Here is a 16,376-nt window from a genome sequence, read left to right as displayed (position 1 = left end):
GCGAAGCGTACAAGAACATTTTGGCCGAAAATGCCTCCCAGATCGCTGGAAATGACACTTCCCATGCCTTGTAAGTTGCATCTAAGCATTTTCTATTTTGAATTTACTAGCGATATCATCAAAAAAATATGCTCGGGGGGGGGGCGGCGGTCGCCCCATTCCCGAAATGCGTCATGTTCCCCGACGACTCGGTCGAGTTCGAGACCAGCCACAGTTGGTTTCATAGCACAATTGTTTAAGGCGTCCATACACACACACGCGTTATGATAGACCAGATATAGTATAGAGATACATTATAGTGAGAGAGGGAAAATGGAAACGTCAAAAAATGGAGTTGTCGGTGTAAGGGGTAGGGTGAGGCGCACGCCCCTTCCGAAATCCTCGATCCGTCACTGGCTACCCGGCCATGTGTATATAATAGGGTTCAGCGCTGTAATGATGTCACTGTTCCTCTTTCTCTTCCCGGTGTCTTGGCGTTTATCTTCTACTCCCTCCTTTTCTCCTTTTTCTCTCCTTCTTCTTTTTCTTTTCGCTTCCTTCCTCCTCCTCCTCCTCCTCCTCCTCCTCCTCTTTTTTCCCCTCTTTTTTCCTTTTTCCCCCTCTTTTTTCCTTTTTTCTTCTTTTTTTTTCTCTCCTCTTTTTCTTAGCCGGGGGGCGCGCGCCCCCAACCCCCCTGGATACTCGCCTGAACAGTGTTGTATACAGTATACTTCATTTTTTAAACAATCCTTCCATGAAGATTGCAAACGTTCGTGTATTTGTTACCGCATGATGTCATCTTCTGATGGAAATGGTGAGGTGATGACGTCACGCTGATAATTGACGATGAGTTTTGACTTTTGAAACAAAGTTGAAGAATTTTCCACTGTTTATATGTTGTATCACAAATACACATTATACATCTTTGTAATATTCTGTCGCACGTTGGAAAAGTTGATCTCCCTCCTTGGTTTTTTTATTGGAACGTATAAGTACTCAGGAGTTTACGTAGTTGCGCCCCTGCTCTTACCCTCTTGGGGTGTCAGTTCTGATGGGTATCCGTGGTTGCGCCCTTGCTCTACCCTCTTGGGGTGTTTGTCCCTAGGAGCATCCGAGGTTGCGCTATTCCCGATAAGTTTATTACTAAACAAAGAGATGAAATTATCTGAAGCCGACTATGTTCTGACAGATTTATCCTCCGTACGTCGTCCATTGAAGACACATTTTGCAGCAGACGGTCATTACATGGTTTTCCCGCGTTTTTGTTACCGGTATCAAAACTGTTCATATTTTATGCCAGAAGTATTTTCAATTACTTTTGGCTTATCATGCATTCAAGAAATGTCCTAAACAGTTTTTTTAAATATTTGCTAGTAACCATTTTGATTCAGAATATTTTATATCATGTATTGTAGTTGCTATGGAGATAACGTAACTTTATCAGGAGTTATTTGTTTTAATATTGTTTATTTTCTGTAGTGTGTCCTTACATGCATCTGTAAATACAAACCTGCAGTGGTAACTGTATTGGGGTGGGATGGTGGCGGGTTATGGGCGGGGGGGGGGTGATTTTTTCTTTGAATTAAAAACTATTTTACTTCATGGTTTATTTGTTTAATATTCCCAGAATGTAATTCGCTATTCAACTTTTCATACATGCTGCTATTTTTCATTTTGTTACACAAAATTGATTTCAAAATGGATTTGGTATCCGACGGTAATTTGATCCGAATGGTTATGTAACAAACTAAACCATTTTAAATAGGAACTCAAATGATACATTCATACCCACATACATCTCTAATGTATCATTTCTCATACAAGAATAAATACGTTTCCAATAGATGTATCTGTTACCTTTATATCGTATCTCCTTCTTCTCAAGTGAATGCATGAATTAAAGATTGTGAGATTGTGAGTATTACAATGCAATACGGTATATTCAAGAATACAGGTAAATACCCAACTTATTTTAATACAACTAAACTATTCTTTATGAATTAAAGCCATCATCAGGTATCATGCGTCAACAACATTAAATGGTTTAGTAATACAGTATATATGATCCTGCACGGCCGCTGCCTCGAGTAGATTCAGGTCGGGGGCAAAGAGAGTTGTTTACAATAATTACATTTCCGGACCCCCCGGATCCTTCCTTGTAACACATGTGTCTTGCATTTACTTCTCAGATTGCACCTGCAATTAGCACATTATGTTTTCGGCGCTAAGAATAATATGTGTCTTTCTGTGTACGTAAACAGAAGTAGTTTATATACTACGGTCTATATAATGGTATCTGTGTGTTCGTACAATGCCCACGATGGACAGAAAACGAATTTGGGCCTTTCGTCTCCGCATACTAGTTTATAACGGGAATCGTAAGGAAAGAGTTCATTGCATACTTATGGAAAATTACTCTTTTTTAAATAAATGGAGGGATTCTTCAACAACTTTCCGTGTGGGACTGTATAATGTTGTGAACGTGGATATATTGTGAAAGTGGCCTAGGTAAGACTAACTATTTTCGTACGAAAACTTGCGGTATTTTGTAGGTATTCGCTCGGAAACTTTGGACAAGCGATATGGTTCGTGTGTGTCGGCTGAGAGTAGTATTACAATTACGTATTTACTTTCCTACTTATCATGTCTTAGAATTGATTGTGACCTTCAGTTATGGAACAGATTTGAGTGGGAACTGTTCTTTATTTCTATTATTTCTGTGCTTGGATTGGATTTATAGGAGCTCCAGACTGAACCAAATGGGTGATTGCATGCCGGTGAGTTATTACGAAATTGTGTAGCATGATTTAGGCTAGTCTTCATTGTAATATTAATATTCATGCAGACAGTATAGGATTAGGCCTGAGTAAGGTTCCACGTATAGCTAGCGTAGTCGTCTAGTCAGCATAGGCTATATAGCCTAGGCCTAGCATTTAGACTAATGAAATATTGTCGTTATCGATCAACGACTGGGAGTGGGAGATAATATTGGTTGTCAATCTCTTTACTTACGGGCCTAATTTAAGTTTAAATAACTACTTAAATGTTAACTTTAGAAAGTTGGTGTCAAAGCTTATACGAAAGGTCGAAGGTTAAAGGAATATTTTAGTATTGGCTAAATCAATCAATATACCGTAATAATTGTGTGTATAGGCTATTACATCGTATCAATCCTATAGCATACAAGGAGGCAATGCTAAGCCTTTAGAGTAACCAAGTATACCTATATGAAACTTTTGGCAACATATTTACTTATCCTAATTTCTATGCAACATAAACTTACATAACTTAGAAGTATAACAAAGTGCATGAACTTATCTTGTGTTTTCTTTATTGAAACGTTATATCCTTAGCATATAGGCTAGGCTAGTGAACATATAAAAAAAAAATTATCCCAAAACCTCTACATACTTCCCTAAGTTGGTTGTCTGTTAATTCTTTCATTGTGAAAGTATAAACGCAATGCCACATATAAAAACAACGAAGATAGTTGGACTTTTACTAGCGCTTACTGTTACATCATTCCTCAAGGGTCATGAATTGGAACATAGTTGAGATCGAAGTCTGAAATGTCGCATTTTACTATCTTCTGTTAACACAGTTCGATTTATCGTTGATTACTTTATTACAGTCAACAATTACGATAAAATCCATCAAAACAGTTTCAACCTTTGCTTAGTAGTGCGTGAAATGATTCGCCAAAGTCAATCTATAATAATCTATAATCTATTATGATTTAATATTAATCAGTTTCAAGTCCATATCCTTTAGTCCTCGTTCTCTTCGAATGCTTTATTCATCATCTGTATGTTATCGGGAGTTCTGGGTTTTATCGTTTCTGTGACGTCATCAAGGGACGATTCCTCGTTCGGGTTAAGCTTAAGAAGACCACCCATCGTGGTCCCGTGGGTCAGATGAACTATCCACGCCTCGTCTCTGTGCTCTTGTAAAGCCGGTCCCCATGTCTGGCGTGGCAATGTTAATGCGTACCAGCGCTAAAGTAGAAAAGATTACAGGAAAAAAGGGAAATTATGCTACTTACGCCTTTACGTCACATATTCTCTCTGAGACACACACTGGAAAGTCCATCCGGGGATATATTAAACACCACGGTGAAACTATATAGTCCTATAACCATAACCAACTATATATTTATATAGCCAAAGAGGGCATACATTTTTCTGATATTTTTTTAGTGTATGGTATTGAAACGAGGTGATATTTACAGGGGCCTTAGTCCACCTATGTTAAAACTGCAAATGCATTCATAACAGATTCGAATCAACCACGTGATAATGACAAATATCCGATTTACAACGGAGTTTATTTATATGACCATAGCGAGTTTCTATTACAAAAAATTCTATAGAGAAATTTAAAACAGTTAAGAAATTTATTTTCTTTATTTTCTTAATTTTAAGGTAGGCCTAATTTAGTTTTTTTTATAATTTTCTTCGAATTGAATGTAGTCATTACTTTCTCTAATGCGACAGTCCACAAACCAAGGAACAAGATCTAAATTTGGGGTCGCAAAAATGTCGGTGAGTTGAGAGATTTTTCCAGACATCGACAAAATTTATCTACAGTTTTTGGAACTTAAATAGCAAATATCGATTAAGTAATTTGTGTCAGTACCAAGTCATTCGTCCAAGAAAACATTCCTTTATACTGAGCATCGATTCTGTGAAGCTTTAATGTTGGCATGCTGTGAAGACTTTACCTTGGGTTAAAGGCCTAGGCGTGTGCGGACCGCTGTCCTAATGAGCACTCGCAAATGGTGACAAACATTCCAAAATGGATACCTTAGTTTCATGAATTGTAATGTTAGTACGATTAAAAAAGTTTTGATCAGAAAGTCTCTTATCTGACCAACAAAAGTCGCTGTAATTGGATGAAATTTATGTCTTCTGGAAACACACATTTATCATGAAATAATACGCTAATAAGTGTCAAAGTATGATTGCAAACAATTGATATACCTGAAGGAAATTGCCAGTAGCATGTGTGTATTCATAAACCCATACAACTGGTATCCAAATTAATGTTATCGCGGAAATGAGCCATCCAATGCCTAAAGCCCATGGCGGGTACGGACCGTTGTAACTTATATCAGTCCAGTTGAACCAATTAAACATTAAGATAAACTGAAAGAAAATGAAAAATATAGTTTCAGTGATATGGATATCTTTTGTTCTTGCAGCCTATATAATTATATAAAAGTGTTAACACATCCCAAGTAAATTGTTTTCATTGCCACTGTAAAGTACTTCAGTGTGATTTGTGATTTTAGGGACCTTACTATCCCAGTGAACCAGAAGTTCAATATATGTGTGTGTTAGCAGAGATTGGGTTACATTCTAATTACAAGTCACCAGGAAATGGAGAGCTTTTGTTATTGCAGCCTATATAATTATATAACAGTATTAAGGGACCTTACTATCTGGAAATACTTTTGAAAACTTACAGAAACTTTCAGCACGTTAACATTTAGAGCCAAGATGATAGATCTTTAAACTATTACTTTCGTTCTGTTTTGCTGCGACGTGACTAAGGCCTAATGCGTGATGAAATTTATAATGTCAACTTTATTAAAATTGCAACTTTCAGAAAGTAACGGACAATAAAGGTAGCACTGAAAATTTGTTACCGCCTCAGTTGATAAATGAGGTAAGTGCTTTGAATCGTCCAACACTGCCCAGCTTTTAAACTGCGAATCATATACCCCCCTATTCCCCCACCCACTCATCCATGCCCTCAAAACTTGCCAATGACTGATTACAACGGTGTTGTTAAATTTAGGCACATTCAAGTTAGTACTCCAACCTATAGAATTGGCTAAAGGTTAAACACAGGACAATTTGAGCCCCCTTCATTTTTCTCTATTGTATGGAGAGGGGAAGGAGGATATATATATATATATATATATATATATATATATATATATATATATATATATATATATATATATATATATATATATATATATATATAAATATATATAGTGATGAATGCAATGACACTTTTGAAATAAACTCATTCCGTACATTTAATGTATGACACCAATAAAATACCATTCGCCATAAAAAAAAAAAAAAAATACCAATAGTATTTATTCAGATATGGGTACTCACACTTATGAGGGCTGGTGTAACAATGGACCAACAAATGAGATACACCCACACAGCTGGATTGTCTACTAATTTATCGCCCAACATGGCCCGGATATCATTTTTGAACCTTAAAAGTCCATACTGCCACGAAATACCAACACATTCCAAAATAGCGAACATCAGTATCTGGAAGCCCGCTGCAGATTGATCCATTAAGTTAGCCCAATATGGCCCAGCCTTTGAAGAACGAGAAAAAAGGAACAATTAGATAATTGAAAATCACAGAATTGTCCCAAATGGTTCAGAGTTCAGACAAGGCTAGTGCCTGTCATCGTCGTCGTATTCGTCGTCGTCATCAAAAACATATTCTTTATTTGATAATAGACATTCTACAAATTATGCACAGCGTATAAGAGGATATACTTCGTCCTGGACCGACTGAACACGATCTTCAAGCAGTAAACCCCAAGATTTTGTTTTCGTTAAGAGCTGATACACTAAAGGTCTACGAGTGGACGATCATGTTACCTCAAAATGTAATTAGTCAAGAAAGTACAATAAATGTACACGTCCGCATTGTTCAATAAATTGAAGATATAGCGCCATCACTTAAACCTAAACGCTATCGTCTATTGCCATCATGATCACGTATATAATATGGATACAACGTTGGAGATTGATCACATGCGTATGTAGGACTATTACATGTATACATTGTATACAGATACTCGACTTTCTTCGTGTGAAATTTCTTGAATAATTCAATAATAAAACAGAACAGGGAAATAAACAAAACAGGGAAATAGAAAGAAGTAGAGAAGTAGAAGTAGAAAAAAAAGCGTACTTCCGTAACGTACAGTAGACCAAATAGGAACGAAACCGAACAGGACGCCGCTGTGACGTAGATTTTTCGTTTCCGTAAGTGGGGAAATTGATCAACGATCGCTGTTACCGTGGTTTCCATACCTGCAAACTGATAAATCCAATCGCATTAGAATATCACAGCGTTTTAAAAGTTATTTTAATGTAACATAAAACATTTACAACTGCATCATAATCAGTAAGGCTAATCGTCTAAATCGAAGTACTTACGGAGGTATCCAAGCCCAGCGTAAGCAGCATTAGGAAGAATAACACAGACCACACAGACGAGGCTGGAAGAAGATTAAACGCCTCTGGGTAAGCTATGAACGCCAAACCGTAACCTGTTAATATTCACATAAAAACAGAAACAAAGAGAATAAAAGAAACTGTAGTTTATTATGGAACCCCTAAAGAGACCTTTGGCAACTATTACTGCAACAACAAACGTGTTACATATACTTCAAGTGCCCTGTAAATAAGTATATGCAGTCACCACAAAAGAACAAAATATTCAATTACTTCATCTCACGTTTTCAAGTCAATCGTTGCTACCAAAAAAACCGGCCATGTAGTCCAATATAAGCTACCTTAGATGATACGTGTGAAATAACGACAAACAAATTATTTGTAGCCCACTTATAGTCAAGCATAACGATCTATCTTTTATGTTATATTATGATTGGGCAAACGGGTGTGTCAAGTGAGGACTTGTCCTGTACAAATCCTTAACCGACTATGTGCATGCCAAATAAAGACATGTGTTTCTCCAAACACATCATTTATTCGACATGGGATGGCACGTGGTGTTTGCAGTTATTGTACTATTGTTGATATGTTGTTATTTTATAAGAATTATTTTTTAGAGTTTGAACGCACTTCATTGAACGAGATGAGTTTCTTTGAGCATGCGCGAATGAAATCATGAATTATACTTGTTGAATTTAAAAAAAAAAATGCCCCCTCAAGCGGAATATTTAGCTTTTTAATTCCTTAAAGAACGTTTGGATGAGAGTACTTAGCGGCATTGCATTAACGAAAAAAACATGTCGATTAAGTGACTAAAGCTCAAATAAATTGACTATAGATATGACAAAATTGCATCCAAAATAAGTTTTAGAATACTCAATAGGCCAATATTTTTCGTATTGTTTTACTGCCTTTTACGGCAAATGTTGTCCCGAATGGTATTTAAGAAGGCTACAGTTGCTCAAATTATCAAAAACATCTTCTTTTGTGATGAAACAATTCAAATGATCCCAGATCAGTATTTAACTAAAAAGGTATTAAAAACCCCTACTGCAGGTGATAGAAAATGGATGGAGAGAAATATTCACTCAGGGTGACAGTAAAAAAAAGTTTTTTATTTTTATTTTTTTTATTTGAGGATGAATTGCCACATTGACTTTATTATTTAGCATATTTATTGGCAAAACAGATGAGTGAGATGACCCTCAGAAACTTCTCATATGTTGTAAGAATTTGTGGACGTTTATACCTTCTGCCACGACACTCTCGACTGGCTGATCTAGTTCATGTGCCATGAATCCAACCAAAGAGAAGATGGCAAAACCAGAGAAGACACTGGTTACGCAATTAGCAAAAGGAATCAAAATTGCATCCCTGAAAGTGAAAAAGTAGATATTTACCAGTATATAGAAAGATATTGATTTAACTTGGCTTTTTTATGTTTTATTCTTCGATCAGCACTAGTTTGATCAGACCTTGGCCAGCAATTTGACTTAAAGATATAGAGCATTCAATACCCGGAATACAATAATTGATCTAACTAAGTAGACACCATTACATGAATGCACAAAATGAACATTAATCAGCCAGTTATTACAGATGTCATATACGTTAACTAATTTACATACCACGATATTTAATCACGTCCAAAAAGTTTGAAATGCCCAAACTTCCCCCCCCCCCCTCTTTTGCCCCTTATTATGTTTGCAATGACCTCATGTATTCAACAATGCTCCGATATTCGTGTATACATTCCCTTTTACTATATAGGTACCCACATGCATGGCATCCATGAAGCTCATAATTTGTACGGTAATTTTTACTTACCACAATGAATTGTTGTGAAACTTGTTGTACGACGATAGAGTTATGATCCCACCCCATGCAACGCCAACTGAGTAAAAAATCTGTACAGCAGCTGTCATCCATATCTGTGAAATATATAAGAATGGAAGCAGAAACATTACGTCAGGATTTGCTCAGAAGTGTGAAAGGCGCTTTCTAAAGCACACAATAAGACAGTTTAACTGGTGGAAGGAGTGGGGGGTCAGAAGAAGAATCAGAAGTAAAATCAGAGGTAAGGACTACGATGTGTGTATTACATAGCAACACAAGAGGTAACAATCTTCTTTCCGATTTATTTAATCAAACAAATGACGTAATGTCTGCCAGATTTGCTTCATTTTTTTTATATAAATGTCACTGTCATAAAGGATAGAAGATGACACTGCAAAGGTGAAGTTCGGTGATTGATACTTTTACAAAGAGGACATAAAAAGATATTTTCATCTCTTCTTACTCACTCTGGCGTCGCTAAGCAGCTCCCATTTAGGTGTAATGAAGAATGAGATGCCCTCTTGGTGCCCTGGTAGGGTCATCCCAAGACAGAATAGAATGATCAGAACAATGTACGGGAATGTTGCGGTGAAGTATACCACCTGAAAGAAGGTTAAACATTAGTCAACATTGCTTATATACATTAATGATAGTCAATGTATGTGTAAACTGATAAACTGATTTTATGATGCATAAGTCATACATTGCGGTATACTTTAAAGCTTGGTAAAATCAAGTACTATGTTACTATGAACGTTGACCCTTTGTTAATAATGCTCTCTGCTAGATGATACATTGATACTACGGCTGCATATTGTAAATATGGCGTCGAAGTTAAGTGGTATAGTCTCACGGATGGCAGACAGTTTATTTCAAACCAGACATGTCATATCCGAATGTCTGATTGTAAGTCATATACGTACGTAACCGTTTGACAAAACCATGTCTTGTTTAATATTTAGCTACCGTGTTTAAGTAGAGTAAATCAGAAAAAAAACCACTTTAAATGCCATAATGAATATTCAATGGTTTATATTTGCATACGCCGTACATTTATTCTATCGATAAATCAGGATCAGAACGGCATGCAGGTGTAGGCCTACATAAAGAGGTTTGTTGGCAATAAGTATGTACTCACTGTAGAAACGAATTAAAATTAAATGTATGGATGAATTTAGCTTTAGTTACCCAGTAGTGTTTTTTTTTTATGAATAACAGGCAGCAAATTCCAGTAAATTCCGACCAACGCATGACATGTCATGATTTAGGGTGAAACTTTACATGGCGGTGTGGAAGCTGTTCTCAACCTTAAGCAAATAAAAAAATTACTTTGCTTCCTCACAACTTTCAACAGTTTCGTTCTACCGTGCCTATAGAGTAAACTGAACATTATACACTCTCAGATACAGGTCACTTCCGGTCAATGGGACCTCTTCATTCTACCACACAAAGTGTCTGGCAGAGTGTATGGTCACTGACTTCGTTATCTTTTGGCATGCACGATATTCTCTCGCCATCAGTACATCAATTGGTGTCCACTGTCTTGATAGACGAAACTTTCACGGCGGTATCTACGATAAGCTGTGTTCAAACTTCGTCATGTAAAAAACTAAACGACATAAATAACCTTTGTCGAAACTTTTTTAATGGTTAATGCAGAGACGATGACTCACCTGAAACAAATGAAAACCAAAATTTGAAACTGAACTAAAGAATATCCGAACAGTTTTAGGATAACTGACCGTTTTTTTTTTCCGTTTCTGTTCTGTAACTAAAACACAGATCGTGAATTCCGAATCTGGTTTTACAGGCTGTTTACAGTCGTAACGAGTAGGCTATAGGAACCCGAAATCAATAACAGACGGTATCGTGAATTGCTTTCAATAACGTCATCGTACTATTGGCTCAGGTGTTAATTCAACTTTGTTCTGAAATATTTACTGGTCACTTCAACCTGGACCAATTTCTGTAATGCCTTCACAGGCTGTCAATTGGGCATTGGTATTTATTTTAATGTAGACTTGTTTGTGGACTGTGTACCCGCTACTAACAGACGTCACGTGTACATTTCGCAACATTGTAAACATTTTGTTGGCGTAAGCGTTCTCGTGTACCACGTGATTTTCCACTTTTTCATCCTTCGTGAATTTGATCAGAAAGAGAGCAGCTATATCGTGAAGGTAGCTTTGCAATGCAAAGTTTTTTGTGTATCATAAACTAACAAACGCCTCTATATTATGCCCTATACTCAAAAAACTGCACAGAAACGGTATTTATTAGAGAGTGGAACCTTGGACGTCGTGTTATATATGACAGCAAACCTCATTATTCAGCAATGACACTATATCATTCAGTGCCACTGAAATATGACCACAATGATATAGCGAAATAGTGCAAGCTGAATATTGCTTTGAGGACGAAGTCTGGAGTCAAAAAGAGATTTAAGTCTACCGTACTGTTAACTAATGAACACAAATTAGGAAGGGGGGGGGGGGGGTTACTGGTAAGTTCGGTGTCCGAAACGAATAATCTTTCCCAGTTGTTGCATATCGATGTTCATACCTCCATCTATCCATGGTATGTTTCTGTCAATAAACCCGCATCTTACCTTTCCGGAGGACTTGATACCCTTACACAAAGAAAGAAAAACGATAAGGTAAGTGAGGAAGAGACAACCAGCAAGCTCCCATACTATCCCTCCAGTCTCGTTGATCGAAGGAGATTCCCTTCTTACTCTATGCCTAAGAAATAAAACGAGAAAGATACCATTGAAGTTATTGATTGATTGACAAGTGAATTGAGAAAGAAATCACGTAACAGAAGACGAATGTCATATTCTATCCCTGGCTTTAGTCTACATCCTGTCCAAACGATTCAATGACGATGATTACAAGGGTAATATATAAACCAAAAAATATTACAGGAAACTTTGGTCTTATGGATAATTTTTTTCTCTTCTACAGTAGGCTCTTTCATAACTATTATTTCACTGATCAACTTAGAGCTCGAGTTAACGATTTCTGACCGTTTGTTCGGTTTCATGATACAAGTATATTCAGAGAACTTACGTCCAGTACTCTTCACTCGCACTGACTCTTTGATCAGCAAGGGGATCACTGTAATTGGTCAAATCGTAAACACCTGGTGACGTTTCGGTGACGTCATATTTCTCCAGCTCAGCTGGATTTAGTTCGCTTGGATGATAACAGCTGCCATTGTTAATAACAATGCTAGACTGATTTAAACATTGATTAGCGAGAGTGGCGCAGTACACCGTATTCCAGTAGTTATCACAATCAGACCAGGGAAGGTAGGTTGTTAGAGAAGCGAAGATGTAGAAGAGGCAGTAGGTTATCACTACAGCATAGGTTATTGATGTAAGAGCGTTTGCGATAACCATACCTATAGCTACTCCTGTTGGAAAGCCCAAAAAAAATTAAACAGTTGTGTTGGGGGATTCTCTGTGGGAAGTGATCGCAAAAATATCATAGAGATAAAGTTTGATCGAAGGACACCAAGTGGCCACATGCAGATCCACATCTAAAATTCCCCAGTTACTACAGAATGCCAATTGATATGTCTCTTACCTCCCCCTTCCCTTCTACCCCTTTCCCCTTTGCTGCAGCGTCCTCGTAAGCTTTGGAACGCACATGTCATACCGTTGGGATGGAAATTTCTGTCATGGCCACTGGATTCCTGTTATTGTTCGACAGCAGATACAGTAAGAACACTCTGGGAACATCCATACCCTTACATGATATATTCCAGAGGGGTGTAATATTATGCATTTTCGGAGTAAATTCTCACATCATGTAATATATTGAGAATGAATTCAATATAATATTAAATCGTAATGTTACTTCTAGCGTGTTATAGCTTTTGTCGGCATTCTGATCAAGCAATGCCACATGTATACATATAATTGCATATATTTGGATCAATGATGGGTTATGTGATTACAAGTTTTCTGGTCTTCCGTATTGCCAGTCCTAGGGTATAACTGATAATAATTCTCAGTGGATGTATATGTTAAGCTTTGTACCACACAACGCCACTACACGGCTTGTAAGAACTTACCCCGTAAAGCTGGAACGGAATCCCAAGCTTGGATTGCGCCAAGACTAGCATACTGGCCGATGCACTCCTCCATAAAGTATAATGGGAATCCAGCCAAAAACAACATAATGAAATACGGTACAAGAAACGCTCCTGTGCATGAATATATGAAAAAATAAGTAATTCAGTTTTTTGTAGTTTATTCACGTTAAAAGTTTGTGTTTGAATAGTAGTTTACTGTTGTATATCGTTTATATAATTAGACATATATTTATATATATATATATATATATATATATATATATATATATATATATTAGACTTATATATATATACATATAAGTATATATATATATATATACATATATATTTATATATATATATATATATACATATATATACATATATATATATATATATATATATACATATATATATATATATATATATACACACATATATATATATATATATATATATATATATATATATATATATATATATATATATATATATATATATATATATATATATATGCACTTTAATACTGGCTGAACTGCTTGTAAATATTAATGCAGCACTACAAGAACACGAATAAGTTCTTCTTTCTTAATGTATGGATTTCTCAAAAGTTGTTTACCTCCTCCGCTTTCGTAGGTAACATAAGGAAATCGCCATACATTGCCAAGTCCAACGGCATATCCCAACATTGATAAGGTAAAATCAAGTTTCGATGTCCAATTTCCTCTCGTTTTGTTTTCATCGTTGGCGTATAACTCCTCCTGAAATATGGTTTTGGGGCAAAGCACAAAAAGTTATCCTAAAAGCCCTGTAACATTTATTCCAACATGTTAGTTATCTCAATTCAAGGGATCCGAAATTGAGGGTAATGTCTGATACATGACATTCGTATTCAAACTAATTACGTACATAGCTAAGTCATTACATAGTAGATATTCTCAGTTATTCATTCGATATATCCAACATTCAATTTCACATATCTGAATCAGGGCTCCTCCCCCCTCACCTTCCTCCTCCCCCCTCACCCTCCTCCTCCTCCTCCTCCCCCTCACCCTCCTCCTCCCCCCTCCCCCTCCTCCTCCCCCTCACCCTCCTCCCCCTCACCCTCCTCCCCCCTCACCCTCCTCCTCCCCCTCACCCTCCTCCCCCCTCACCCTCCTCCTCCAGTAGATCCATATTTGGCATGTAAAACAAATAATGATAACCCCAACCTAACAATTAATTTATGTTGAATTATATGTATAGTTCATCTTTTGAAATTCTGGTTAGAGGTAGAAGGAAGAATGTAATAAGAACGTTATGAACTATCGAAAGCTCTGCTAAGAGGAGACATTTTAGGAATAGTCTAACTAGATGTATAGTCTTACCTGTTTCGACGTTATAGGGTTGAGACGGGGTAAATAATATGCCATGTTCCCGATTATTATTCCCTATTCTCGACAGTACCTGCTTCTTCGGCTTCCCAGTGCTAATAGTCTAAACGGTCAGCCGTTAAAATTAAAGCCAATTAAGTGAAGACACCATAGTAGCAATGTATAGTGAGGTAATGTTTTCGTATGTCATGAAGGTAAAGTAGGGTAACATTTTAGACCGATGACCGTAATATATAGTTAAAGGAATAAATCGTAGTTCATTTCTCCTTTCCCTAAAATTCCTTATAATCTTACCTCGTGTTTCGCCATATTTTGTTTTTAGCTGTTCAGGTCCTCATATATAGGTCTCCTCAGTCGTTGGTCGTGAATCAGTTTACTTCAATCAATACCGCTTATAGTTAACACAGATACTGGAATCGCTGTATCGGTATTCAGAGGTTTTGACCTTTTCTTTAATAAGCACCGAAAGGGCATAGTCTCAAAGATTACATATTGGTTTAACTTTCAACGTGTGATAATACTGTATATATAACACTTATAAATATGGAATTGCATTACGCGCTGAGAGTAATTAGGATTTACACAGAGAAAACGTGTGCCAAGCAGTGTGCAAACAATGTTGATATTTGGTGATAAGGCAGTGACATAAACACACGTCAGTTCCGCTAAGACCCAATATGCCTATACCCCCCCCCCCCCTTTCCCTTTCTTTGTAATGGAGATCGGTTTTGCAAAATTTAATGCTGAATGTAAAGTAGTGAATATCTTAAAATGACGTAATGATGGCATTGGTTTCAATATCAACCATGTTAACATTTTATCTTGAAATAATAAAAATAAAGTAAACGAAGAGAATGTAAAAGTTTCAGATCCAATTGGTAGTACCATAACACCACACATTTACAAAATGACAGCTCTCAGACACAACATTCAAACTAGGATAACTCACAAACAGAACAAAATGTTTCATAGCTGTTTGAGAGAGTTGCTCACCTCAACGATCAGTGTCATACAAGCTTATAAAAACAATGATTGAGCCAGTGTCTCCTTTAATGTTTCAGATGAACAAACGTGATTTTAATATAGAATGAACATCGTCATGATTGTGTGATCATGTACTGCAAAATATTTTTAAAAACAATGTTTAGACCAGGGGTTCCCTATCTGGGGTGCATGAACCCCCAGGGGTGCGTGTATGGCAAGCCATATGTGCAATAATTTGATAAACCGAGTTTATCGCCGTTAAAATCTGTTTTTCGATCGATAAACTCAATTTACCGAGCGAAAAGCAGGGTAACCTCGATAAACTAAGATTATCGGCGATAAACCGAGTTTATCAAATAGGAACTATGTTTTTCGATCGATAAACTGTTTATCGATAAACTCAGTTTATCGTTCGATAAACCGAGTTTATCGAATTGGATATGGCACGCCACATGTGCAATTATTCGATAAACCGAGTATATCGCTGTTAACTCTGTTTTTCGATCGATAAACTGAGTTCATCGATAAACTCAGTTTATCGCTCGATAAACCGAGTTAATCGAATTGGATATGGCACGCCACATGTGCAATAATTCGATAAACCGAGTTTATCGCCGTTAACTCTGCTTTTCGCTCGATAAACTTAAATCGCGAAAAACACGGTTATCCATTCGATACACTGAGATTATCGATCGAAAAACAGAGTTTAACGGCGATAAACTCGGTTTATCGAATTATTGCACATGTGGCTTGCCATATGCGTGAGTCCATCCCAGGGGGTTCGTGAGACGTTTCTCAAGTCAAAACTTTGTTGAACTAAATTCTGATATATTCTATAGTTTAGTAATGTAAAAAATCGTACCTATCGACAAACTCTTTTCACGATCCATACGCATATGTTGCCATA

The 16,376-nt window shown here is 36.8% G+C and overlaps 1 protein-coding gene across 1 annotated transcript; it reads right to left on the bottom strand.

Moving 5' to 3' along the window:
* Positions 1-698: 698 nt before the first annotated feature.
* On the bottom strand, positions 699-14,973 carry LOC139964106 (sodium- and chloride-dependent glycine transporter 2-like). The gene is made up of 13 exons (XM_071965457.1): positions 14,780-14,973; positions 13,732-13,873; positions 13,113-13,244; positions 12,104-12,449; positions 11,644-11,776; positions 9,503-9,637; positions 9,027-9,130; positions 8,449-8,573; positions 7,182-7,294; positions 6,934-7,062; positions 6,111-6,326; positions 4,959-5,123; positions 699-3,974 (listed from the first exon to the last, which is right to left on the bottom strand). The coding sequence occupies exons 1-13, from the start codon at positions 14,792-14,794 to the stop codon at positions 3,747-3,749; spliced, it is 1,983 nt and encodes a 660-aa protein (XP_071821558.1). The 5' UTR covers positions 14,795-14,973; the 3' UTR covers positions 699-3,746.
* Positions 14,974-16,376: the final 1,403 nt, after the last annotated feature.

The sequence above is a fragment of the Apostichopus japonicus genome, chromosome 22 (assembly GCF_037975245.1).
Source record: "Apostichopus japonicus isolate 1M-3 chromosome 22, ASM3797524v1, whole genome shotgun sequence".
Classification (NCBI taxonomy): Eukaryota; Metazoa; Echinodermata; class Holothuroidea; order Aspidochirotida; family Stichopodidae; genus Apostichopus; species Apostichopus japonicus.
This window is presented reverse-complemented; position numbering and strand designations above follow the sequence as displayed.

What these genes read in the sequence shown, in the direction of transcription:
- LOC139964106 (XM_071965457.1), bottom strand. An exon ending in AGCTGCTTAGCGACGCCAGA is followed by an intron (nt 9,131 to 9,502) that starts GTGAGTAAGAAG and finishes TATATTTCACAG; the next exon opens with ATATGGATGACAGCTGCTGT. An exon ending in CGAGAGTGTCGTGGCAGAAG is followed by an intron (nt 7,295 to 8,448) that starts GTATAAACGTCC and finishes GAATATTAACAG; the next exon opens with GTTACGGTTTGGCGTTCATA.